Below are 25,760 nucleotides of genomic sequence, written 5' to 3'. Positions count from 1 at the left end.
CACACACACACACATACACACACACGCCCTTAGACATACCCGCGGTCACACATACACAGATACTCAGCACACAGAGAGACATACCTAGAAAAACACATACCTTCACCCATATACGCACACAGGCCCAAGGTTTTCCCCAGGCAGGAGGGGCCTTCCCTGACCACCTTGTCTGCTACCAGCAAAACCCTACCTGACGGGCCCCTGGGAACAGGCTCGGGACCAGGCAGGTCCCAGGGTATCCACAAATGGCCTCTTTTGATCTGCCTCAGGGTCCTCAAGTCTGTGCCCATCCCTACCTCCAGGAGCCTCTGGGCACTGCCCACAGGCCCTTGATACCACCCACATCTATCCCCAACCCCTATTCCGGCCATCCTGGCCTTCTCCCATTTACTGAGATCCCAGCCTTCCGCTGAAATGCATCACCCCTTCTGAACCGAGTGAATTCCTGTTCATCTTTCAAAACCCAGCTCAAATTTCCCCTCTCTTGGCTGGCATCACATCTGTCTGTCCTTCCTCCATCTGTCCCACCAAACTGGACATGATGAAGAGCAGGAGACAGCCCTGTTTCCCTGGCAGCACAGGGGCAGGGAGGGGAGGCACTGACGCCTATCGGTTGAATAGCCCGGGGAAAGAATCGCTCAGAATCGCTCGCATTGGCCACCTGGAGGAGACCCTGGCAGGGCCGCCGTCTTGCCTCGGTCATATTCGGAGGATGATTGGGTGTGCCTCTCCCAGAGAGGCGGGGGCATCCCAGACAGTCGTGCAAAGCCCCAGCCCCGCCCCCAGCACACACGTTGGAATGCACACTGACATGCATTCACACACAGGTGGGTGTCGTGCCCCCTTGTCCTGGGCAGCTGGGCGGCCCCTCCCCCTGGCCACCAGTGACTCACATCCCCACCCGCCAGGCGGTCTGCTTGGGTACACACTGCCTCCTTTCAGCCCCTCGGCCTCAAACACTAGCTTAGTCTTCCCTCCCCGGCACCTCCCCTTCCCCAGAGCCGGCCTGCCCTCCCAGCCTGGCAGCACGGCCCCACGGGGAGGCCACGCAGAGACCTCCTTCCTCTCCGGAGCACAGGGCTCCCTGTCTCTCGTCACCCGGCTCCTGTCCAAGCCAGCCTTGAATGGCTGCCTTTTCATGGCCCGGAGCCTGGCCAGGTGCATTCTGGGCAGCCCCGTGCCTGCCTGTGTCTGCTGGGAAGCCAGAGGGCCTGGTGTCCCTACCACTGGGGCAGGAGAGCCAGAGGGGCCTGCGACGCTCGGCTTCTGGTCACAGGCCTCCTTACACCTTCTGGATGCCCCTTCCCCTGTGCCAAACACTCTAGGCACAGACTGTTCTCATTCCCATTTTACCGAGGGAACAGCTGAGGCTCAGAGAAAGCTCAGCCTGCTGGTGAACAGTGGAGTTGGACCGCAGTCTTGGGGGAAGAGGGTTGGTAACCGAGTGTACTTCATGGGACAGCATGGGATGACCTCATGGTGGCCGAGCCAGGCAACCTGAAGGGTTCCTCGAGTCTGCTGCACGTGATGATGGGCACAAAAGCGGTTCTAGGTTTTATGCCCAGCACTCTTCCCTTCTTTTGGAGACAGACATCCCCGTTTAGTTTTGGGGTGAGCTCGCAACCAGGCTGGGCCAGTCACTGTCCCCGAAGCCTCTTCTTGCCCCAAGGGTGGACTCAGTCCCGGGGATGGGCCTATGACCTGCACTGGGCCAATGAGGACTCTCCCTTCGGGAGTTTTGCAGTGGAACGAGGAGAGGGCCACCTCCCCTCTGACTGTGGGGATTTTGAGGGTGCAACTCAACATTTTGGGCAATATGTCACGTGCACCCCATGCCCCCTTCACTCATCAGCAGGAGAGGACAAACCACCCACAGAGTGAAACAGAAACAGAGTCTAATGGGGCCAGAACCGTGGTTCTAGAGGCCTGCTTGTCAGCGAAATAGAGCCCCTCCCTCAAAGATACCCACGCCCTAATCCCCAGAACCTGTGACTCTGGTGGGTAATGATAGGCAAGAAGGATGCAGATGTAAGTTTACAGACCTTGAAACAGGGTGATTAGTCTGTTACCAGATGGGCCCGATCTAATCACAAGGGCCCTTGGAAGTAGAGAAACTTCTCTGGCTAAAAGCAGAAGACAGGCAGCAGAAAGCAAAGTCGGGGAGCTTCCGGGCCTGAGCAAGATTTGGCATATGCCTGTACTGGCTCTGAAATCTAGGGAGCCCCTTGCAGCCCAGAGACCAGAGTGGGTTCTCCAGGGACCAAGGGCGGCCCCCAGCCGAAGCCCCCAGCTGACAGCCAGCAAGGATACGAGGACGTCAGTCCCACAGCCACAAGGACCTGTATTCTGCCCCAAGGCTGAATGAGCTCAGAAGCAGATTTTCCCCAGAGCCTCCCAATAAGAGCCCAGATGGCCATCACCTTGCTTTTGACCTTGTAAGATCCTGAGTAGAGGAACTAGCTGAGCCAACCCAGGCTTCCAATCTCTAGAGCATGAGAGGATAAATCTGCACTGTTTCGAGCCATGGAGTTTGTGGTCATTTTCTTGTAGCAGTATTAGGAAGATAATACAGGCCACAAGACCTAGTGTGACAGACACTGCCTCCCCTGATTGGGTTACAGGTGCCAATAATTTTTTATTGGTGTTTTTTGTCACGCACAACCAAGGGCTCCTAATGAATGCCACGGCTATCATCCCAGTCAGGTAGGAGACAGGGCCCCTCAGACTTGAGACAGCTGTCACCACAGGCTTGAGGACAGCAGAGTGTGGGAGGAACAGGCCCTCTGGGACCTCACAGTCTGTAGGGGCTGGCTTTGCCCCTTCCTTGCCAAGTAGGATGCCGTCCTTCCCCACAGCCTGGCTGAGGTCAATGGGGAGGAAGCCGGTGCGTAGAAGCCAGGGAGGAGTGAGTTATCTGAAAACTTTCTATGTAGCTTGGTCAAAGCTTGTAAAGGCTGGCAGGTCAAAAGACATAGGGGTCTGTTCTGGTCCAAGATGGCAACCTAGGAGACTCCTGAACTCTCCCCCTCCCATGGACACACTGACTCTCCAGCTACACATGAGCATTCCCTCCGAAGGAAGTTCTAAGACAAGCTGAGCAGTAAGCACACATCAGGGGAACAACAAAATATCTACACTGAAAAAGCAGGAAGGTCTGAGACACACTCTCATTATATACCTGACCGCCGGCACAGTGACAATTGAGAAGGAACTTACAACTCCAGCTTCTCCCTGAAGAGCCACGTAGTTTGAACTAACATCTAGCACCCTAACCGTTGAGACTTCCACCTGAAGGATGGGTCCCCAAAACACCAAGCTCTGAAAACGTACAGGGCTTGTATCCCAGAGACCCACCAGACTATAGCTGACAAAGAAAGAGTTCTTAACTGGCTTCCCCCCACCCCTGACCAAGGTCTCTACTATCAAAATCCCAATGGCATTTTTCATAGAAATAGGAAAAGCAACACCAAAATTTGTATGGAACTATAAAAGACCCTAAGATGCCAAAGCAATCCTGAGAAAGAAGAACAGAGCTGGAGGCATCACCCCTCCCAATTTCAAACTATGTTACAAAGTGATAGGAATCAAAAGAATATGGTATTGGCATAAAAACAGACATGTAGCTCAATGGAGCAGAATAGAGAGCCCAGAAATAAACCCATGTGTGTATGGTCAATTGATTTACAGTAAAAGAGCCAAGACTATACAATGGGGAAAGGATAATCTCTTCAATAAACAGTGTTGGGGAAACTGGATGTTCTCATGCAAGGGAATGAAACTGGATGCTCATCTTACATTGTACAGGAAGTCAACTCAAAATGGATTAAAGACTTGAATGAATTACAACCTGAAACCATAAAGCCTCTAGAAGAAAACATAGGGGGTAATTTTCTCAACATTAGTCTTGACAATTTTTTTGATTTTTTTGGACTTAACACCAAAGGAAAGGCAACAAAAGAAAATTAAACAAAGCTGGACTCCATCACACCAGAAAGCTTCTGCACAGCAAAAGAAACAACCAGCACTGAAAAGGCAACCTGTGGAATAGGAGAAAATACTGGCAAATTCTGTATCTGGTAAGAGGTTAATATCCAAAATATATAAAGAACTCCTACAACTCAATAGCAAAAAAATCTGGCTAAAATGGGCAAAGGAACTGAATAGACATTCCCCAGTGGGGTCTACCTCACTAATCATCAGGGAAGGGAAAATCAAACCATAATGAATTATCACCTCCTACCTGTTAGAATGGCTATCATTGAAAGACAAGAGATAACAAGGACTGGTGAGGATTTGGAGAGAAGGGAACCCTCATGCAGTTGGGTGGGAATGGAAATTGGCTTAGCTGCTGTGAAAATACTATGGGGGACCAGGCTGGCTCAGTAGGTGGACCACGTGACTTTTGATCTTGGCATTGTGAGTTTGAGCCTGATGAAGGGCACAGAGATTACCTTAAAAAAGTGGGGGTACCTGGGTGGCGCAGTTGGTTAGGCATCTGCTTTTGATTCTGGTCATGACCCCAGGGTTCTGGGTTTGAGCTCCATGTCAGGATCCCTGCTCAGTGGGGAGCCTGCCCCTCTCCCCTACTTGTGTGCTTTCTCTCTCAAATGGATAAGTAAAATCTTTTTAAAAAATTAAAAAGAGGGGCACCTGGATGACTCAGTTATTAAGATCTGCCTTCAGCTCAGGTCATGATCCCAAGGTCTTGGGATCGAGCCCCATGTTGGGCTCTCTCGGCGGGAAGTCTGCTTCTCCTTCTCCCACTCCCCCTGCTTGTGTTCCCTCTCTTTGCTGTGTCTCTCTCAGTCAAATAAATAAATAAATAAAATCTTTTTAAAAAATAAAAAGGAAGGAAGGAAGAAAGAAAAGGAAAACAATATGGAGGTTTAAAAAAAATAAAACATGGAACTACTGTTTGACTCAGTAATTCCACCTCTGGCTATGTATTCAAAGGAAATGAAAACAGGATATCAAAGAGATAGATACAGGCCCACATTCATTATAGCAGTATTCACAGTAGCCAAGACATGGAAACAACTTACGTGTCCATCAACGGATAAGTGGGTAAAGGAGAAGTTGTGTAGGTCTACAACTGGAATATTATTCAGCCATGAGAAAGGACATCCTGCCATTTGGGACAACATGGTGGACTTTGAGGGCTTTACACTAAGTGAATAAGCCAGGCAGAGAAAGACAAATACTGCATGGTATCGCTTACTATGTGGATTCTTTTTTTTTTTTTTTAAGATTTATTTATTTGATAGAGACACAGCGAGAAAAGGAATGCAAGCAGTGGAAGAGGGAGAAGCAGGATTCTCGCAGAGCAGGGAGCCTGATGAGGGGCTTGATCCCAGGACCCTGGGACCATGACCTGAGCTGAAGGCAGATACTTAATGACTGAGCCACCCCGGCGTCCAATATGTGGATTCTTAAAAAAAACAAAACAAACAAAAAACCCCCTCAGAAACAGATAGAAAAGTGGTTGCCAGGGCCTGGGGAGTGGAGGCAACAGGCAGAGGTTGGTAAAGGTGTACAAACTTCCAGCTGTCAGATGAATAAGGTCTGAAGATCTAATGTGTAACGTGGTGATGATAGTGGATAACACTATATTGTGTAACTGACATGTGCTAAGACAGTAGAATATAAACATTCTCACCAAAAAAAGATAAATACATGAGCTGATGAATGTTGTTAATTCACTAGATGGGGGTAAGCCTTTCCCGAGGTCTACTGATATGAAATCATCATGATATACACTTAATTTCATTTATTTATTTATTAAAAAGATTATATTTATTTATTTATTTGAGAAAGAGAGAGAGAGAGAACACAAGCAGGAGGAGCTTCCGGCAGAGAGAGAAGGAGAAACAGGCTCGATCCCAGGAACCGTGGATCATGACCTGAGGTGAAAGTAGACTCTTAACTGACTGAGCCCTCCACGTACCCCTATTTTTTATTTAGAGAGAGAGAGAGAACTTGCGAGCTGGGTGGGGAGAGAGGAGCAGAGGGAGAGGAAGAATCTTAAGCAGGCTCTTGGTTCAGCGCGGAGCCCAATGTGGGACTCGATCTCCTGACCCTGAGATCATGACCTGAGCTGTAACCAAGATTTGGACCCTTAACCGCTGGAGCCACCTAGGTGCCCCAGTGATGTATGCTTTAAATATTTTACAATTTTACATCATCAATTATACTTCGATAAAGCTGGGGGGGAAAAGAGAGGAAAGGGGGAAATGCCAGTTTTCACTGAATGGCGGGAGATAGTGACATCTGAGTCCCCAAGTTGCCCACTTCCCTGTTCCAGGTGCCCAACTGTAGCTTCAAACCTGGTCCCCCTTGGTTCCTTCTAGAAAATCTCAAGGTACCACCAGCATGTTTTGGTTGTTATTCCCAGTGGATCCTTAGCAGCTTCCTGAAGCCATGTTTTCCAGAATCTACTTCTGGGGCCAAAGCTCTTCAGCCTGCTGTCCTCCCCCACCCTAGCTCTGCTTTTCACAAGCACTGATTGAGCAACGAGGGCATACAGGCTGACTGCCAGGCCCTGGGATGGGAATGAACATTTCTTAGCTGCAAGACCAAAAGCAGGATCCATAAGAGGAAAATTTTGATAAGTTGGACTTCAACAAACTTAACTTCCACTCTTTGAAAGACATTTGAAAAAGAATGAACATGAACTAGGAGAAACTCTTTGCAAAGCAGGTTTCTGATAAAGAACTTGCATGTCGAGCACAGAAAGAACTCTCAAATGTGATAATTAGGAAACAAAGAACTCAAAATAAAAAAAAATGAGCAGAAGATTAGAATGGATTTCTCACCAGGGGAGGTCTACAGATGGCAAGTGATCACATGAATGATGTTCACCACTGTCGCTGGGGAGTTGTGAACGGAGATCACGGAGAGACACGTCTAATAGAATGTCTGAATTACAAGACCGGCCTTCTCAAGTGTTGTTGAGGATACGGAGCACCTGAAACTCTCCAACATTGGTGGTGGGAGTGGACATGGGGCCGTCCACTTTGGACAACAGTTGGACATTTTCTTTTCTTTCTTTATTTTTTTTAAAGCTTTTTTAAAAAAAAAGATTTTATTTATTTATTTGACAGAGAGAGAAATCACAAGTAGGCAGAGAGGCAGGCAGAGAGAGAGGGGGAGGCAGGCTCCCCGCTGAGCAGAGAGCCCGACATGGGGTTCGATCCCAGGACCCTGAGATCATGACCTGAGCTGAGATCAGGTGTTGGATGCTTAACCGACTGAGCCCCCCGCCAGGTGCCCCCAGTCGGACAGTTTCTCAATAAGTTAAATATATACCTACCCCTGACCCAGCCATTCCACTCCTAAGTATTTCCCAAAGAGAGATGTGTCCATATGAGGATGTAGACATGAATGCTCACAACAGCTTTATTTGTAGGAGATAAATATACCCGTGATGGTCTAGACAATGCGGTCATACTCAAGAATAAGAAGGGCAAAGTTAGTGATAGATGCTGCAGGGGGATAATCTCAAACTAAGCATGCTCGAAACTAAGCATGATCTCAAACTAAGAAGCTTGGAAAAAAAGAAGAAACCCATACTGTGAGATTTCATTATATACATAAAATTCTAGAAAATGCGAACAGATCTATAACGACAGAAAAGTAAGTTGCCTAATGATGGGGGAGAGGCGGAAGGGGGAGATTATAGGAGAGGCCACGGAGAGGGTGCCTGGGTGGCTCAGTTGGTTAAGCGTCTACCTTAAGCCCAGGTCACGATCCTAGGCTCCTGGGCTCCCTGCTCAGTGGGGAGTCTGCTTCTCCCTCTCCTCTTGCCTGTGCTCACTTGCACACTCCCTCAAATAAATAAAATCTTAAAAAAAAAAAAAAAAGAGGCCACAGAGATTATTGGGGGTGATGGGTTGTTTACTCCGTTGTTTGTGGTGATGGTTTCATGGGTGCTCCCATCTACCAAAGTTTATCACGTTGTACCCTTTCGTGATACCACAGGAAAGCTGCTGTGTATTTATTTTTTTAACTAGGCTCCTTTCCCAACCTGGGCCTTGTACGCACGACTCTGAGATCAAGAGTCATGGGACACCTGGGTGGCTCATTAGCTTAAGCCTCTGCCTTTCGGCTCGGGTCATGATCTCAGGGTCTTGGGATCGAGCCCCGAATCGGGCTCCCTGCTCAGCGGGAAGCCTGCTTCTTCCTCTCTCTCTGCCTGCCTCTCTGCCTACTTGTGATATCTCTTTCTCTCTCTCTCTCTGTCAAATAAATAAATAAAATCTTAAAAAAAAAGTCACATACTCTACCAGTGCCTGGAGTGATACCTCCATAAAGCTGTTAAAGGGAACAAGGGATCAGCTATGCACAGGGTCCTCGAGGGAAGCTGTGGTCTGGGGGGAAGGCAGTGGGCTCCCAGCAGCGGCCACAGCCGGGAGTCGCTGTAGAGTGTGGGGCGCTCAGGACAGAGGCTGGAATTGACCCCTGTAGCTCTGGTACCCAGCCCACCCTCCCTAACTGGCCAGAAAGGACACTGTCGGGAGCAGCCCCGCCCTCCCTACCCTCTGGGAGCTCACAGGTGAGGACCCCACAGTGTGGCTTTGCTGTGACGGGGACGCTGAAGGATCTTGGGAAGGAAGGACAGAGAGGGACAGGAAAATCCTCTTGTGAGTTAATGTCCCAGCAGAGGTCCCAGGAGGAAAGGGGATGGGGGTGGGGAAGGGCAGGCAGAGTTCTGGGCAGGGAAGGGCCACCAGGGAGATGGAGGCAGGAGCTGGAGGAACTTGGCCATGTGTCTCCTGGGGGCCAACCCCTCCCCAGGAGCCTGCAGCGCCTTCCTTCCTTGAAGGCATGGGCCTCCCTGATCTCAGCCAGGGGTCGGCTCCGTCCTCACATCCAACCGCACACCATGGCCTGGCTGCTGGTCTTGCTTCCCTCACCCTCCACAGGGCAGGGTCTCAGAAACGGGAACTCTGCCCAGAAAGTGGTAATGCAAAGGGGGAACCACGTTTCAGGGGCTGTGCACCCGCCCCATTGGAGACCTCATGCTGCTCTGCTCCTTGTGGGAGACCCTTCCTTGGCTGAGGATAAGGAACTGATAAGATGGTGTCAGGGGGCGGAGAGGTGAGATGTACACAGAGTTCAAAGGCACCCGGTGACAGGCAGTGAGGGAAGAGGGAGCGAGATGGACCCTGGGGAGCTGGGACCCACTCCAGCACTCCAAGAGAGCTGGGTGCAGACCCAGGGGCGCCGTGCACCGGAAAGGTGTCCGGGCTGTGGGCCGCTGCCCGCCTAGGGGGCCTCCTGGCTGTCTTCGGGTGCGAGCTTCGAGTTTTGTAAGGGGTGAGGCCGTGGGGGCGGTCTCTGTGGACCAGGCAAAGCAGGAGTGTGGTGCTGACTGCCCTGCCCCCTCCAAGGTAAGCCTGCTTGGGGAGGGGACATCCGCACGCCTCAACCTGCCTGGCCAAGGAAGCTTTCAGCGGCAGACATCCATCAGCGACCTGTGGAGGCTAAGCCAGTCCACTTCCAGAGGAGTTTCAGGGCCAAGGGAGGCCACATCTCCATTCTCCTACGTTCTCCTGCTCTTCCCAACAACATGGGGAAAGGATACCCCAATGGGATCATTTTTCCTTTGGGAGCTTCTCTCTGGATTTGCGGCCTACTGCGCTTTTGCCCAATCATGGACTATAGTTCTAAAACCCAGTTTGGTCTCTGTCTGAGGCGGTCCTTAGACATGGGGGGACGTCTCTCTTCCAAGACTTAATGGAGCCAGAATCACCCAGAAAGAAGGAGGAGTGCAGGCTGGGAGGCCTCCCCTCCTCTCTACTTAGACCCTCTTGTCTACAGGTGGAGTCCCTGGAGCCCTCCCTTCTAGAACTTTCAATTGGAGACTGGAGTGGAGCCCTGGGTAGGTGAGAGGGGAGGGGCTGGAAGGAAGCAGGTCAGGGAGTGGATGGGATGAAGGGCAGGAGCAAGAAAGGGCAGAGCCAGAGCACCCATGATTCTGGAGACTGGGACCCAGAATCTTTCCTTAACATGAGATGGTCCCTTCAGGTGTGTGTGGGGGGGTCACTGGTTATAGGTCTTAAAGAACCAACAAAGAACAGAAAACCCGGTCCTTGGTTTGAGGCTGCAGTGGCCCACCAACTGGGGCTTGAGTGAGGGCAGGGGGCTGGGGCACCTGCTCTGGGGCACAGAGGGGAGAAGCCAGAGCCATTCCAGGTGGGGCAGATTTTAGTACCTCCCTTAGCAGTCATGGAGCCTCGAGTTCTGGCAGTAAATGTTGTTGTTGTTTTAATTAGGCACCTGACGGTGTAGGAAGAAGATGGTGATGTATTTCATGCCTGGGCCAGACAGTTTCTGAGAAGTTATATTTAACTGTTAACTATAATCGTGAACTTTTTGGTCCAGTTTCTTTGGCCTGCAGCTGCTCCTGTCTCGTGGTGACCTCAGAATCCTCAGGAGACCCCACCCCTCATGACAGAGGCTGCGGGGTGAGTCTAGTCCCCCAGCACAGCCCAGGGCTGATCTGACCACCAGTGTGGCTCTGCGGCGTCACCGTCTGTCCGGCCTTTTTGGCCATTGCGGATTCCCCGGCCACCTGGTCCCCAGGTCCCCTCCCTTGTCCCTTCTCAGTCTTAGATTTACATGTGTCACAGACCATTTTGCGGTAACAATGAAGGTGGAAAGTTGTTCTCACAAGCGTGAAGGATGAAATGGTCTGGAACTTCGTGAGACAAGGGTTTGTTGCTAAAGCATCAGAAGGGACCCAGCCACACGGGGTTTCCCCAGGATGGAGGGAAGACGGAGTCGCTGGTGCTGACATACTTCCTACTGGCTGCACATGTGTGTGTGGGGGGGCTATGGGGGTGCCTGCTCCACACACAGGAGTCACACCTGGGCTCTGATGGAAGGTGCCTTTGGAAGGCAGACACCCAACCCAACCTGGGAGCGCCAGCCATGGCTTCATTTGCAGGTGTTTGGGTGACTAGGGACATCCAACTTCAAGAATCATTAGAAGGAAAAAAAAAAAAAAAAAAGGAGTGGGGAGGGATTTATTAGCCCAGATAAGCAGAAAAGGTCCAGGCATGGGTTGGAGACAACTGCCACCAGGGGTCCCACCCAGGCCAGCCGGAGCCACTGCTGCCTCTTCCTGGGGGGCGCCTTGTCCCCCCCTCCCCCGCAGAAGGGGCCAGGGCCACAGGCAGGCGCATTCCAGCAGCCCCAGGGAGAAGGAAAGGGGCTCCCAGCTCAGCCTGGAGGCTCAAGGGTACCTCCCGCCCTGCAAGCCCCTGGCGACCTGGTGAGGCAGGTATGGGGAGTGGACCCGAGTTCCTGTTCGCACCCCATGGCAAGACGCTGGCCACAGCCTGTCATCAGGGTGCTGCTCAGAGAGGCCCAGCCTGGCTTGGCCTCCTTTGCTGTGATGGGGGAGTTGGTCTCCTTGGGGTTCTAGGACAGGCCAGTGATAGCCAGGTCCCCGCTTGCCTCACTATTTCCATGTGTTCCCTTGTGGGGGGGTGTCCCACCAGAGCTCAGAAATCGTCTCCTCTTTTGCCTGCTTTTTGTGTTTTCCCCTCTGCTGGCCACTCCACGTCTTCAGCAGAAGGAGGGCTCTGGCCACAGATTCTCTGTCCCGAGTTTGCTCCCCACTGTCTCCTGAACCTGTTGTTGGTACTCTGGGACTCCCCTAGCCTCTGGTCCCTCTGCCCTGGGCCATCTGGCATGCTGTTGGTGATGCTCTGGGCACAGAAATCGTCTTCCCCCAAAGTGACCAACCGGGAGACTCCCAATGCCGGCTCCAGCTGTGCCAGACCATTACTGGGTCCTCAAGCCTCAGGGCCCTGGAGCTCCTCTGAGGCTCTGTGAGCTCTAAGATCATGTTGTTCCCCAGGTGGGCCCCTGAATCTGACCAGGGCCAGGGTTGCTCACCTCACACCCCTGCCACTTCTGCCCCCACTCTTCCTGCAGGCGCTGCATCCAGGCTCTCTGCCCTGCCTTCTGCCCTTAAGCCCAATGTCCCCAGTAAACTCAAGGCCTTGCACTTCCAGACCTATTATGACCCTGGGGCCCTCTGCCTGGCTTTTCCCTAGAAGATGCTCTGCTGGAGTTCAAGGCAGATGGTGGCACTGCTCGGTCACCTGCTAGTGTGAAGAGGGCACCCCCTTATCTCTGCTCTGCCCTGTCGGTGCCCTGCCCTGAGCAGAACACAAAGTCCCAGCAGCCTGGCCGTCTCTCCAGTGAGCTCTCACCCACCGGGGACAGGCAGGCAGAGCAGCACCATGTCCTTAAGCAGGTGGAGCCAGTGCATTTCCAGGCAGCACAGGGAGCGGAGGCATGAGTGGCAGCAGGACACCAAGTGGCAAGATCCAAGGCACACCCTGGGTACCCAAATGCCATCCTCACTGGTCACCTGCTCCAGGGGCAAAGGCTCTGAGCTGCTTCCGGTGGGGTGAGGGCCTGCAAGGGAAGTGATGCTCGAACTCTGGGCCAACACCGGGATCCAGGGCCATGGGGCAGCAGGTGTGAATGGAAGCTTCTGGAACAGCTGCCACTTTGGGGGCACACACTACCCTGTTGCTTCCGACTCCCTGCGCCATCTCTGGTCCAGCCAGCATTCTGTCTTGGGCTGCATGTCTCCGCACACTCTTGTCACTGGTGTGCTGGCCAATGTGACAACCAGCTCTCTGGTGGGGGGGGAACCCTGGGGGGTAGTGTTTCCCAGTTTTTGGGGTGTACGTATGCCCAGCATGGCCAATTACGAGCTAACAACATGATGTCCCCGAAGACAGAGTTGGGAAGAGACGCACCATAGCCTTGATTATATCCTATCTCCTCTTTACAGATACGACAGATGCGAATAACCCCTGGGACATAGACAATAATTCGGAAGGGATGAGTTTTGAGTATTTATTACCTTTTTAAAATAGAATTTATTTAATTGTAAGTTTCTATAATTTCAGTTTTGTTGATGTTTATGTTTAATGGCCGCTCACAGAATTCACGAAAATTTAGCGATCAGCTCTTACGAGTGGGTACAAGGTGGCTTGGGGACACCATGGCCTCCGGCCCAGGATCCAGAGGAGGGCCTGGTGGAAGCCCTGCTCCTCAGCACCCTTCAAGGTCACTGCCCCGTGGTCTTCACTCTGGTCTCCCCTCTGAGAGCTCATGCTGTCGCCTTGCCCCGCCTTCCCTCTGCAGGACACCCTCCTCCCACAGCCCCTGGTGCCTTCCCAGCCTCTCTTGGGGCTGGGCTGACCCCTGGCCCTACAGCTCTCTGGAAGTCGCCTCAGCAGTCAGGCTCTCCTCCATGCCCCCCAGCTCAGACAGTGGTGACCACACCGATGTCCTGTTCTGCCCCCTCCAGAGTGCATGTCGCTTGTCCCCCTCCCAGGAGAAGGTCTCCTGCACCAGCCCCTATTTTTTCTCTCACCCCTCGTTCTGCCCTCACTTTCTCACTTCCCTAGTGCCCTCCTCTGTGACCCCATGCACACTCCCATTTCCTCCACCTTCTTCAACAGGGCACTCGGTGTAGGCTTCTGGAGGCCTGACTTTCTCTCAGCACCACCACCTCCTCCAGGAAGTCCACCGAGGCAGAAGCTTATAAGATATGATTCCCCAAGGCCCTGGCATCTCCTGCCTCTCAGCTCCTCGGCTGGTGTGTCCCTTAGATAAGACCCCTGCAGAGCTTACCAAGCCCTCCCCCTCTCCCCTACTCCCTGCTCTTTCTGGTTTGGATTGACCAGCCTGGCCTTAACCCAGGAACCCTAGAAACACTCCCCCTGCCAGCCCTATCGTGCTGCGGCTCCCACTCCGCCTGCACCCTGCCATGATCACCCCCCCAGGGGGGCTGTCGAGGCGAGAGGACCTGTGAGAGACAGCCTCCCCCACTTCACTTGCTCCTGTCGGTGGAAGCCCCACCAAGCAAATGGGATTCCCACAAAATCGCAACACTCCGCATCCCAGCACAGAGTGGTCCCAGAGGCTGTTTGCTGAACTGAATCAAAATGTCACACCATGGGGGCGGAAAACCACCCTGAAAGGCTTGGTTCTGAGCAGTGAGGTAAGTTCTGAATGCTTTGATGTGGTGCGTTGTCTGGGCCGGGCCCTGGGTTCGCTCAGTGCCCCTGTAGTCTCATCTCGCTGCACGGACTGTTGGCCTCGGTTGTGTGACTGGCTTCGGCCAACGGGAGAAGAGTAAACACGATGCAGGTAGAAACCCCGAGCAGCCCTGGGGCTTCATGTCTCTCTCCCCGCAGCCGGAGTCCTGAGGCCACAGGGGAAGGCGCCCAGGCCAGCCGGCTGCTGCGGGATGAGAGGCCTCGCGGAGGACAACTCAGAACCCAGCCATCAGCCAGCTGTCAGACGAGCGAGGCCCTCGATGGCCCTCTGAGCAGAGACACACATCTGGGTCCAACCAAACCCAACAGAAGCGCCCACTGGAGCCCAGCTCCATCGCAGAGCCACATAACCATAAAGCTAATAAGTTGTTTTAAACCGCGTGTTTTGGGTGTAGTTTGTTATGTGCAAAGCAAAGCGAACCACTCCTCAGCCCAATGTACCACAAACGGTATCTGGGCAGATGAAGATGGCCCAGCGGGCAGGCAGGCCAGCCATCTGGCTGTGAGACTGGGTCATTGGCACACTGCGAGGGACCCAGGAGGACCCCCTAGATCCTGTGCCAGGATGCGGTTAAGGCAAGTGAGGCATTCACCTTGCACACAAAATGGAAGGCAGTATCCCGAAACTTAGGAATCAAGACAAGACATATTTTAACGCAATATTAGAGAAATCAATTCGGTGAACTATGGCTCATGAACTGGCTGCCCATTTCTGTAAAAAAAAGTTTTATTGGAATTGGGGCTAGGATTAGGATTTGGCAAGCAGGGTAAGATCCTATAAGCACAGGGTCAGCTCTTGTTTTAATAAAAAAGTTTGTCGTGGAATTTATGCATTAATCCTATCTGTGCCTTTGTTTCTGGTTTACTTCTTTTGATTTGGGCTAAATCCTTCCCAACCTGCTGAGTGATTGACCTCTGCAATCTGACTGGATCTCAAACCTCCACCTGTCTATTATATTCCCACCAAGGGTCATAATTTAAGCTTTTGTCAGGCATTGACACCTTGCTGTGAAGGAAGCAAAATGAGATTGAGTTCTACTCAGGAGAGATTAGAGGGCCAGGAACCTGGAGAGCTGCGGTCAGCTTCCGGGGGGAAGAAGGGATCTTCCCGAGGGCCCACCATTCTCAAAATTTCCACAGGCTCTCCACCGTGGCTCCCTGGGTGGGTTTCATGGGCAAATCCTAGCAGCTGGCTGTATGACTAGATGTCCAGATGACCTTTGAAACCATCTGGGTTTACTCATGTCCTTGATTCTCTCCTGTAGGTCATGTTCATGTGTGACCCCAGCCAAGTCAGCGAGGCCAGCAGACAGCCGGGATATTTATGAAGAAGCTGCTGGTGTTTTACCAAGGTTCTTGCTGGCCATCAGCCTGGGGATGTGGACGTGTGTGCCAGCGAGAGGAGTCTCCCAGGGTGTGGTGTGGAGACGGGGCGGTATTTACTTAGCCCGGAGAACCACTCGGGCTGTACCTGGTGATTTCAGTGACACAGAGCTGGCTACTTCCCAAATCTCTAAAAGACTTTTTTTCTTCTCCCGAAGTGGCCAGACGTTTACAAATCAGGTTTTTAGCCCATCTGTAGGTCTGGGGGAGAAAGAGCAGTTGCCTTGATACCATGGAGACGAGGGGAACCCATTACTCTTCTAGTCCCTCCGGATTTCTGGAGACGGGAAAGGCCGTGCCAGTCAGCGGCATCTGAGGAATCTGAAAGGGAGTGGATTTACTGAGGAGACCAGGAGAGATTTTTCCATCACGTTCTCCTGCTGTTCATCTGCAGCCACTCTCTAAAGTCTCACCACGGAGTGACCCCATCTCAGGGACCCAGTCTCTGCTTTCCCTGTGTGACCTTGTCCACAGGTACTGGTGATAAGCCTTGACGTTTTCTCTTAGTATCTCCAAGTCAGGAGGTGGAGAGAGCCTGGAGGTGGACATTCCCAAGAAGAAGGTAGGGCCTTGCTCTCCACAGCTTTCTTCCCCAGGAACACAGAGGGGCTCAGACATTTCTAGAGAATCTGGATGTGGCCTCCGGGCCAGTCTCAGAACCACAGAGTTCTCACGCGCCCCCTTGGTGCTACTGCCGAGAGCTCACAAGATTAACCCAGGGTCCTAGCCTCTGATGGGGTTTACAGATGTCTTGGGGGTCACCCGGCCACTTGCCTGCTCTAATGTTCTTCGGTTTACCCCCTCTGCTGGCTTTTTTGAGGAGTGAGGAGGCCACTGGAAAATGCAATGCTTATCTTCTATTTTTGTCCTGTTGGACCACAAAGATGTCTTCACTAAGGGCATAGTCAGGGCAGACGGAGTGCCTGGGGGATAATACCCAATTTTATTCACACACACACACACACACACACACACACACAGCCCATACCACACCCAAGTACCATCTAAATATTGATACTTTTATTTCAATACTCCTATTTCAGGAGAGGTCAGATCCTGCTCCTTGCTTGGGTGACATTGCTGGTTCTGTCCTAGGACACGGGCTCTGACGTCACTCTCCGCAAAGGGCCAGCACAATCCTCCCCAGCGGGGACTGGTCATTTTGTCATCGGAACTTCTTGTGTTTACAATCTTACAAGAGGAGGGTGGGTTACACGGTCAGCCCTAGGTGGCCTTTAAAACACGTGTGCAGAAGATCGAGAGCGGCTGTGGCTTCCAAGCTGTATCTGGGACTAGATCATAGTCTTACCAGATTTCAAAAGAGGACGAGAACATCAGATCTGGTGCTCAGGAATATGGCTTGAGGATGGGTGACCCTTGTCCTAAGTCCCCACAGTTTTTCTTCCAGCTGGCCGGAGAGAGGAGTGCTGGTTTCAACGAGGCCGAGTCCTGTCCCCGCCTTCCCTGGCTGGGTTTTCAGGGGCCCCCGCCTCCTCTGCACAGGCTCTGAGGTGAAGAGCTCACTGGTGGGGTTCATGCTGCCTACCCAGCCACGTTCCTCTGTGCGTGAGGGGACAACCTGAGAAGGGCAGCGACAGGAGCCCGTGGTGGGGGACTGCCGGGACAGCCAGCCTCATCTCAGCTCCCAAAGCCACCTGGGGGCTCGTGGACCACCGTCTCTCCACATCTGTCACCTGCAGCTGCCCGCTGGGCCAGAGGGGGAAGCTGGCTGGTTCTCAGGCAACGGGATGGTGACACCGGGGAAGGAACTGTCCTCACTTCCTGTAAGATGGGCTCCCTGGAGAAGAAAAGCCAGCGCCAGCTGCCAGCACGGAGGCGGCATCCGCACAGAGTCCCCTCTGTCTCATATAGGCCCTTCTTTCAGCTGGCTCTGTGCAGACAGAATACAGAGAACCTTCCCTTCCCCCAGGTCACCGGCTCTGCGGCCCGGGCAAGCCTCACGTGGCCATGCTCTTTCCTCCCAGGAAGCAGGCAGCTTGGCTGGGGTTACTCACTGAGTTTGCAGGCAATGGTTTTGTTGTTTGTCGAGGCCATGGGACACGGGTCTGCTGCTAGCTGAGCTATCAGGCACGGGCAGGGCCTGGAGGAGCCCGGAGGAGCCCGCAGGAGCCCGCAGGGTCCCGGCTGTTGCTGCTGCGGTTACTGCCCGCCGGGGCTGGGCCCGGCCACCTCTCTCCGGCCATGCGCTCCCGGCACCTGCGGGTGCTTCCTTCGGCCCATGTGAAGCAGCAGCAGAAGCTGCACTGCTGCTGGGGACCGGTGGGGGGAGGGTAGCGGGGGCTGGGGCTGGGCTCCGTGTTAACCCCCAGAGAGGCGTCGGAGAAGAGGGAGGGCTGGGCCAGCTTTCCAGCCACAGCCCATTAACCACACGCTAGCCCAGCAGGTCTCGGGTTGACCAGAATGCCCGGGGCTCCGGCAGGAAATGAATGCGGCAGGGAGAGTGTGGGGCGGTACAGTGGCAGAAATGCATATATCCTGAGTGTGACAGATTTTCTGTTGCTTGACATCCTCTTTTTCACTTTTGTTTTCCTTTATTTTGATTTCTTTTATTTATTTATTTATTTATTTTTAACATTTTATTTTATTTAATTTATTTATTTATTTTTTTAAGATTTTATTTATTTATTTGACAGAGAGAGAGAGATCACAAGTAGGCAGAGAGGCAGGCAGAGAGAAGAGGAAGCAGGCTCACCGCTGAGCAGAGAGCCCAATGCGGGGCTCGATCCCACGACCCTGAGATCATGACCTGAGCCGAAGGCAGAGGCTTAACCCACTGAGCCACCCAGGCGCCCCTTAACATTTTATTTTTACGTAATCGCTACACCCAGCCTGGGGCTCGAACCTACGACCCTGAGATCAAGGGTCGCATTCTCCTCTGACTACACCAGCCAGGCCTCCCTCCCTTATTTTTAGTTAAGACTCTTTAGAAAGGTCCAGGCTCAGCTGGGGAGTGGAGGAGGTGGCCAACTGGCCCAGGCTAGGAGGGGATAGAGAGAGGAAGTGGTCTCTCCCTTGTCCAAAATGGCAGGAGGGAGGTCCCCAGGGCCCCCCTACCCTCAGTCACTGGGGTGGCCTGCCTCCAAGGCACCTGCTCTGGTTTGGTTTCCAGGCTGCCTGAGTAGCTGTCGGCTGCCCCCCACCGGAAGGCAGGTCCAGGGTCCAGGGGCAACCACACGAGTGCCACAGAGGTGGGGGGAGTCTTTACTCTGAGCGACACTGCCCAGATGGTCCCCGTCTGCCGGGCTGTGTGTGAGCCCCCAAGGCCCATGGCAATGGCATACATGGGAAGATGAGTGGAGAACTGGTTTCTAGGGCAGGAGGAGACACTGGCGAGGGCCCTGGCTTTCCCTTTGGCCTGTGGGGCCCAGACAAACACAGCGCCCCGCCCTCTGGTCTGACTCACTCTGTGGGCCCCTCGTGGAGGACAACATGGAGCCAGGGTGGCTGGCCTGCTGGGGGCCGCACGGAGAGAACCGAGGGGCCAGAGTGGATGCCTTGGCCTTGGGTGGGTTCAGGTCCAGGATTGCCGGGGTGCTGGGGGTCCGGGGCTCACAGGAGAAGGCTGATGTAAATTCCCTAGAAGGAAATGCACAGTCTACAGTTACGGCTACTGCATACTTAAGGGAGTCTCAGGAGGAAAGAAGGAACTCCCTGTCTGAGCACCAAGAGGTCAGACAGGCACGGACCTGGGCACAGGGTAGGGGTGGGGTAGGGTGGGGCACCTGGTGGCATACATCCCTGCCCCCACGGAACACACACTCTATAGGAGGAGGAAGATTTAAAAAAAAAAAAAAAAAAAGGAATTAAAGGCTAAGGAAGAGATGAAGCCGAGAAGGGGGACGGGGAGCCTGGGGGATTCTTGAAGTTTGAGGTAGGATAGCCAGGGAAGGTGTGGCCGGCAGAGTAACTGTCCTCCATTCTGTCCTACTCCCTGGGACCTTTTATGACAAAGGAGAATGTAACTGCGGTGGAACAGAGGTTGCAAATCTTCTGACTTTGCCACAGGGAGATTATTCTAGGCTATCAGGGTGAGCCCACGGAAACCAGAAGGGTCCTTAAAAGTTTGAGAGGGAGGGCCACCTGGGTAGCTCAGTTGGTAAAGCGTCTGCCGGCTCAGGTCATGATCCCAGGGTCCTGGGATAGAGTCCCACATCGGGGTCCTTGCTCAGTGGGGAGCCCCTTCCCCCTCTGCCTGCCTCTTCCTCTCCTTGTGCTCTCTCTCCCTCTCTCTATCTGACAAATAAAATCATAAAAAGAAAAAGTGGGAGAGGGGGCAGAAGAAGAGAGAGAAGGAAGTATGACTGTGAAGAAGGGCAAAGAGATGCCAGCCTGCCCAGCTTTGAAGACGGTGGAAGGGGCCGGGAGTCAAAGAAGGCAGGCGGCCTCCAGAAGCCGGAAAAGGCAGAAAAAAGATTTTCCCATGGAACTCGGGAAGCTGTGTGTCCTGTGCACACTTCTATTCCAGCCCCATGAGAGCGGTGCGGGGCTTCTGACCGACAGGACTGTGAGGCCATACCTTTGTGTGTTCAGGTTTCTACGCTTGAGGTCATCTGTTACAGCAGCAATAGAAAACTAATTTTAGATGTGGTGGCCAGGGAAGGCCACGCAAAGAGGGTGACATTTAGCCCCCAAACACTCCTGTGGGTGGTGGGGGCAGGCATTACTTCCCCATTTTTCGGATGGAGAAACTGAGGCCCCAAGTTTGTGAACTTTCCCAAGGCCACACGCATAACGCGCAGGTTGTGAGGCCAAGATCTGAGCCCAGTGGGATCTCCTAGCCAGCCCTTCTCCATATACCACCAGGCTGCCAGGTGGCCTCCCAGAGATGCGGTGGGCTAGTCTTGGAGCTGGCACCCTCAGCTTGGCACTGTTAGACAAGAAGTCCCAGAAGTGGGGGCCTGGCTCTGTGGGATCCCCCCTGCCCAGCCCTTTGCTGTCTGGCTGTCATGGAGCTGTCTATACCTTGCTCCCACCTTGACTTCTGGGGTCCCTGCTATCTACACGCCCATTTTCCTGACTGTAACTCCAAAGACCAAAGTCCCAGGCTGTCACCCAGGGTTGCCATCCCCAGTGAATGGACACATTCACTGGACACATTGGCTCAGCTAGCAGCTGGGCACGCGCTCTGTCCATGGCAGGTCCGTCTCCCCTGCCCTAAGCGGGTCCCTTAGTCCGTGGGCTTCACACAGTTGGTGTGCAGCAAACAGCTGTTGAGCTAGGAGAGTGAGTCAGCGCCCCCTTGGTGAACGGTGGGGGGAGCATGCCTGTGCATGTGTGTGCACACACAGAGTGGGAAGTGGAGGCAGGTGCGGGGGGCAGGGGGTGTGCTCCCTGGGAGGACCCAGACCCTCAGTCCTGCTCTGCGACTCTCCAGCTGGTGACTGAACGTAGGCAAGTATGCCGACCTTTGGAGAGCCTCAGTTTCCCCACCTGTCTCTCAAATAGCTGTGATGATTCTGCAAGGGAGGCTGCGCTGAAGTCAATCGAGGGCCCCTTAAATGAGGGTTTTGGCTCTGGGGAGTGGGACCTGGAAGGAAACTGGAATTTCTTTCTTTCTTTCTTTTTTTTTTTTTAAGATTTTATTTATTTATTTGACAGAGATCACAAGTAGGTGGAGAGGCAGGCAGAGAGAGAGGGGGAAGTAGGCTCCCTGCTGAGCAGAGAGCCCGATGTGGGGCTCGATCCCAGGACCCCGGGATCATGACCTGAGCCGAAGGCAGAGGCTTTAACCCACCCAGGTGCCCTGAAACTGGAATTTCTTATTTGAATCAATTCTATATTTCCATATGCCCCTTCCTTCCATCCTTCCTTCCCTCCTTTCCTCCCTCCCTTCTTTTTTTACAGGGAGAATATTTTAATCATTAGAAAAATAAAACTTAAACATCTGAAAAATTTCCAAATTCAAATTTAGGAGAAAAGTGGCATAAAAAGTGCCCATACTTTAAGTAGGAAATCTCCTTTTCTTTAAATTAGTTGATTATTTATTTATTTTAAAAATATTTTATTTATTTGGCAGAGAGAGAGAGAGAGAGAATGAGCACAAGCAGGGGGAGCAGCAGAGAGAGGGAGAAGCAGGCTCCCTGCTGACCAGGAAGCCCAATGTGGGGCTCAATCCCAGGACCCTGGGATCATGACCCGAGCCGAGGGCAGGCGCTCGGTTCTGCTGAGCTGAGCCACTCGGGCAACTCTTATTTATTTATTTTTTAAAAAGATTTATTTATTTTGGGGCACCTGGGTGGCTCAGTGGGTTAAGCCGCTGCCTTCGGCTCAGGTCATGATCCCAGGTCCTGGGTTCAAGCCCCACATTGGGCTTTCTGCTCACCAGGGAGCCTGCTTCCTCCTCTCTCTCTGCCTGCCTCTCTGCCTACTTGTGATTTCTCTCTGTCAAATAAATAAATAAAATCTTTAAAAAAAAAAAAAAAAGATTTATTTATTTTAAGGGTGCCTGAGTGGCTCAGGTGGTTGGTTAAATGTCTGCCTTCAGCTTGGGTCATGATCCCAGGGTCCTAGGATTGAGTCCTGAGTTGGGCTTTCTGCTTCTCCCTCTGCCTCTCCACCTACTCATGCTTTCTCTGTCTCTCTCTCTCAAATGAATAAATAAAATTTAAAAAAAAGATTTATTTATTTTAGAAAGAGAGAGTGAGCAAGCAGGCCGGGGGTGGGGGCAGAAACTGAGGGAGAGGGAGAATCCTGAAGCAGATTCCTGCTGAGCGTGGAGCCCAATGTGGGGTTTGATGCCAGGATCCTGAGATGATGACCTGAGTCGAAATCTGGAGTCAGCCACTTAACTGAGCCACCCAGGCGGCCCTAGGCAAGAAATCTTTGATACCAGATTGAAAAGGATACTCGTCTCCCTGCTAGTGCTCTCTTTCACACTCTAATAAATAAATAAAACCTTAAAAAAAAAGAAAAGAAAAATGATATGGAAGATTTAACCCTACAGCATTTTATTAAAGTTTAAAATGATTTTTTATTTAAAAAAATGTACGTATGTATGTATGAGAGTAAGTAAGCTCTACGCCCAGCGTGGGGCTTGAACTCACCAGCCCAGGATCAAGAGTCGTGTGCTCTACTGACTGAGCCAGCCAGGTGCTCCAAGGTAGTTTTCTTTTAATATTATGTGGTTCAAATGACTTTTCTCCCCTATTTTGCTATTCTAATTTTGATGTTTTGATTTTTGTTATAGCAGTTGATTATTACTCGTACATGGCCCTTAAGAAACAAAACAGGGGGGAGGGAGGGGGAAAGTAAAATAAGACGAAATCAGAGAGGGACACAAACCATAAGAGACTCTTAATCATAGGAAACAAACAGGGCTGCTGGAGGGGAAGGGGTGGGAGAGTGGGATAACTGGGTGATGGACATTAAGGAGGGCACATGATGGAATGAGCACTGGGTGTTCTATGCCACTGATGAATCACTGAACTCTACCTCTGAAATTAATAATATGCTATATGTTAATTAATTGAATTTAAATTAAAAAAATTTTAAAATAAAAGTAATTCCAAGAGAAAAAAAGTTACCATCTTGATCATTTTAAAATTAGCCTTATCGGGGTCACCTGGGGGGCTCAGTCAATTAAAATGCAGCCCTCTTGCATTTTAAGAAGGAATCACTATGAGAAACTAGTACAGACTACTCAGGGAGCACTGGCAGCTATTCCTGGCTGTGGGTGGTAGCCTTGGGTCACCAGCGATGTCCATCACAGAGTCATGGGACAGGGAGGCCATTTGAAGGAGCTAGCTGGGAAGGCCCGGGATGGTTGGGCAGCTTCACTGCACCGGGCCTTAGAGCCAAGGGGCAGCAAGGTCAGCTTGTGGGGATGGGGGACGCTGAGGTGAGTGGGCAAGAAGTGAAGGGAGAAAAGGTCTGGGTCACAGGGCTAGGAATCTATAATCTCCCGACTCCCAGGCAAACAGGAAAGAGCTCTGTCCTTTGGGAGAGCGGTTTGGCGATGTGTTACGAAAACTCTTACGTGTGCATTCATTTTATGAATCAACTTTGCTGGGCCATGGTGCCTAAATATTCGGTCAAATGTGATTCTGGATATTTCTGTGCAGGTGTCTTTTGGATGAGATTAACATTTAAATAGGTGGATCTTGAGCACAGTACATTGTCCTCTGCAGTGTGGGTGGGTCTCATCTAATCAGTTGAGGGCACGAAGAGTCAAAGACCGATCTCCTCTGAGTAGGAAGGAATGGTGCCAGCAGACTGCCTTTGGACTCCAATTGCAACTCTTCCCTGGGTCTCTAGCTTGCAGGCCTACCCTGTAGAGTTTGGACTGGCCAAGTGTCTACAATCATGTGAGCCAAATCCTTACAACCACCCCCTCCTGCCCACCCCCTCCCTGTTGGTTCTCTTTCTCTGGAGAACCCTGACTAGTACACCTTCAAAGTCAGCCTCTTCTTGGCCCTGGGCATGACCTTTGTTTGGCCATGGTAGCCTTGCTGCTGGGGAGAAGAGCACCCTCAGACAGGGGCTCCTTCTGGCTCCTTCTCTGGGGCTGGAGGGCACCAAAGAGCCCCTCCTTGGCTTGGTGGAGCCCAAACCACGTGGGAGGCTGCTGCAGCAGGTGGTGCTGTTGCCTGAGGGTGCTGGTCACTGCTCCTGACTCCTGCAGGGGTGAGGACGTGGGAGGCGGGGTCGGGGGGGCTGGTCAGTGTGGCCTCCAGGCCCCCAGGCCCCTCAAAGGGTGAGCTCAGCAGTCTGAGCAGCAGGGAGCCAGAGCCAGGAAATGGTGATGGTTTAGGAGGAGATGAGGCCGGATTAGGGCAGGGCAGGAAAAGCATGTGGACAGAAGATTCAGGACGGCAATGACCTGTGACCGGGGAAAGTCAATTGTGGTGGGAATAATGGTGCTGAGTAGTAGGTAAACTTCACGGTGTGGGTAAACTGGGACGTGGTCTGCAAGATAGGCAAATTATTTATTAGAGAGGCGGGACCCACGGAGATGATCTCAGCTCATCAATGGGAGCATTGTGTGGAGGGGAAGAGCAATCAGAGGCTTCTGGAGATACTTAACCTGTACTTGTGTTTGGAATGCTGCTGAGTCATCATCTCCCAGCTGAGAGTTCCCCAGGGCAGAGGACCCTGTGTCCCTTCAGCTCTCTGGGACCATTGTCTGCAGGATGGTACAGATGATGTGTGCTCTGGGGTCCCCTCTGAGGACTGCTCATCGGGGCTCGCCAAGGGGTCTTGGTCACAGCCATGGAGATTTCGTCCACGCTACACCAGAGCCCAGAAAGCAGCAAGGCGTGGGGTGACACCGGATGAAGGCAAATACACACACCAGCAAACAGTTCACGAGTGTGCGAGCGTGCGCATGTGCGCACGTGTTTGTGCACGTGAACACGCAGGGCTCCTGTCTTCATTCCCCTGACTTGCTTGTTCTCAGTTTCCAGTTTCTTTTAGTGGGAGGTACTGGAGGGGTCCTCACAGCTGCCGCATGCCCTCTGGGGACAAATGCGGGGGGATAAAGCATACCTAGATGTATGTAAAATCTCTCTTCTTCACGTTCTAAAAGCCGTAATACTTGCCGAAGAGTCATTTCCTGTCGGTGGCACGACAGGAACTCTGACCCTGTCTGTTTCTGAGCTGGGCCCGGGCCTGGATCAGGGAACCCGCTCCCCCGTGGCTCCCTGGGACAGAGGGAGGTACCAGCCAGGCCAATGCCTGCCAGCCGGTCGGGCGGGCTCCTCTCTGCAGGACCCTGCTTAACACGATGGTTCCCGAGCTACTCGATGGTAAGGACTCTGAGAAGCAGACAGGGAACGTGGGAACAGGAACACTTGGGTGTCTGGAGGGGGACGGAGGCAGTGGGCTCACAGGGCCTAAAGCTTTTACCCTCCGCCTTTTAGGAAGGCAATTTCCCAGCAAGACCAGGGGCTGGAAGCCAGGGGAGTGGAGCTGGAGCTTCGGTTGTCTTCAAACCACCTCTCTGGGGTTAAACGATGAGAGTATCGTTCAACCTACCATTTCCCCACACCTGCAGCTCCGGGGCCTTCCATGGGGAATGGACAGTCAAGCAGCGCCCACCCACTGGCGCGTCTCCTGGGTCAAGGGGCTGTCCTCACTCTAAGGACAGAGAGAGAGAGAGAGAGGAGCTGGGGAAAGCGGAGGGACAAATGTCCCCCACTCAAGCCACGCAGAAGGCCATTCTCTCTCCCTTTCTCCTGATTAATCCACCAGAGATTTTGAGAGCCTGCTCGGTGCCAGGTGGGGACAAGGGGACAGACACCCTCCCCATGGCCCTTGTCTTTCAGG

At 52.6% G+C, this 25,760-nt stretch overlaps 1 protein-coding gene across 1 annotated transcript in view; it reads right to left on the bottom strand.

The window, feature by feature from the left end:
- Positions 1-18,749: 18,749 nt before the first annotated feature.
- The window catches only part of LOC111141821 (armadillo repeat containing 9), a 151,503-nt gene continuing 144,492 nt past the window's right edge, over positions 18,750-25,760 (bottom strand). The window contains exon 24 of the mRNA XM_022494656.1: positions 18,750-19,073. Within this exon, the coding sequence (XP_022350364.1) occupies positions 18,806-19,073 (268 nt within the window). The 3' untranslated portion in view covers positions 18,750-18,805. The remainder of the gene's footprint in view (positions 19,074-25,760) is intronic.

Source organism: Enhydra lutris, unplaced genomic scaffold, assembly GCF_002288905.1.
Source record: "Enhydra lutris kenyoni isolate GAN:26980312 unplaced genomic scaffold, ASM228890v2 scaffoldscaffold1, whole genome shotgun sequence".
NCBI classification, from domain to species: domain Eukaryota; kingdom Metazoa; phylum Chordata; class Mammalia; order Carnivora; family Mustelidae; genus Enhydra; species Enhydra lutris.
Note: the sequence above shows the minus strand (reverse complement) of the source record. Positions and strands in the feature narration are given on the sequence as shown.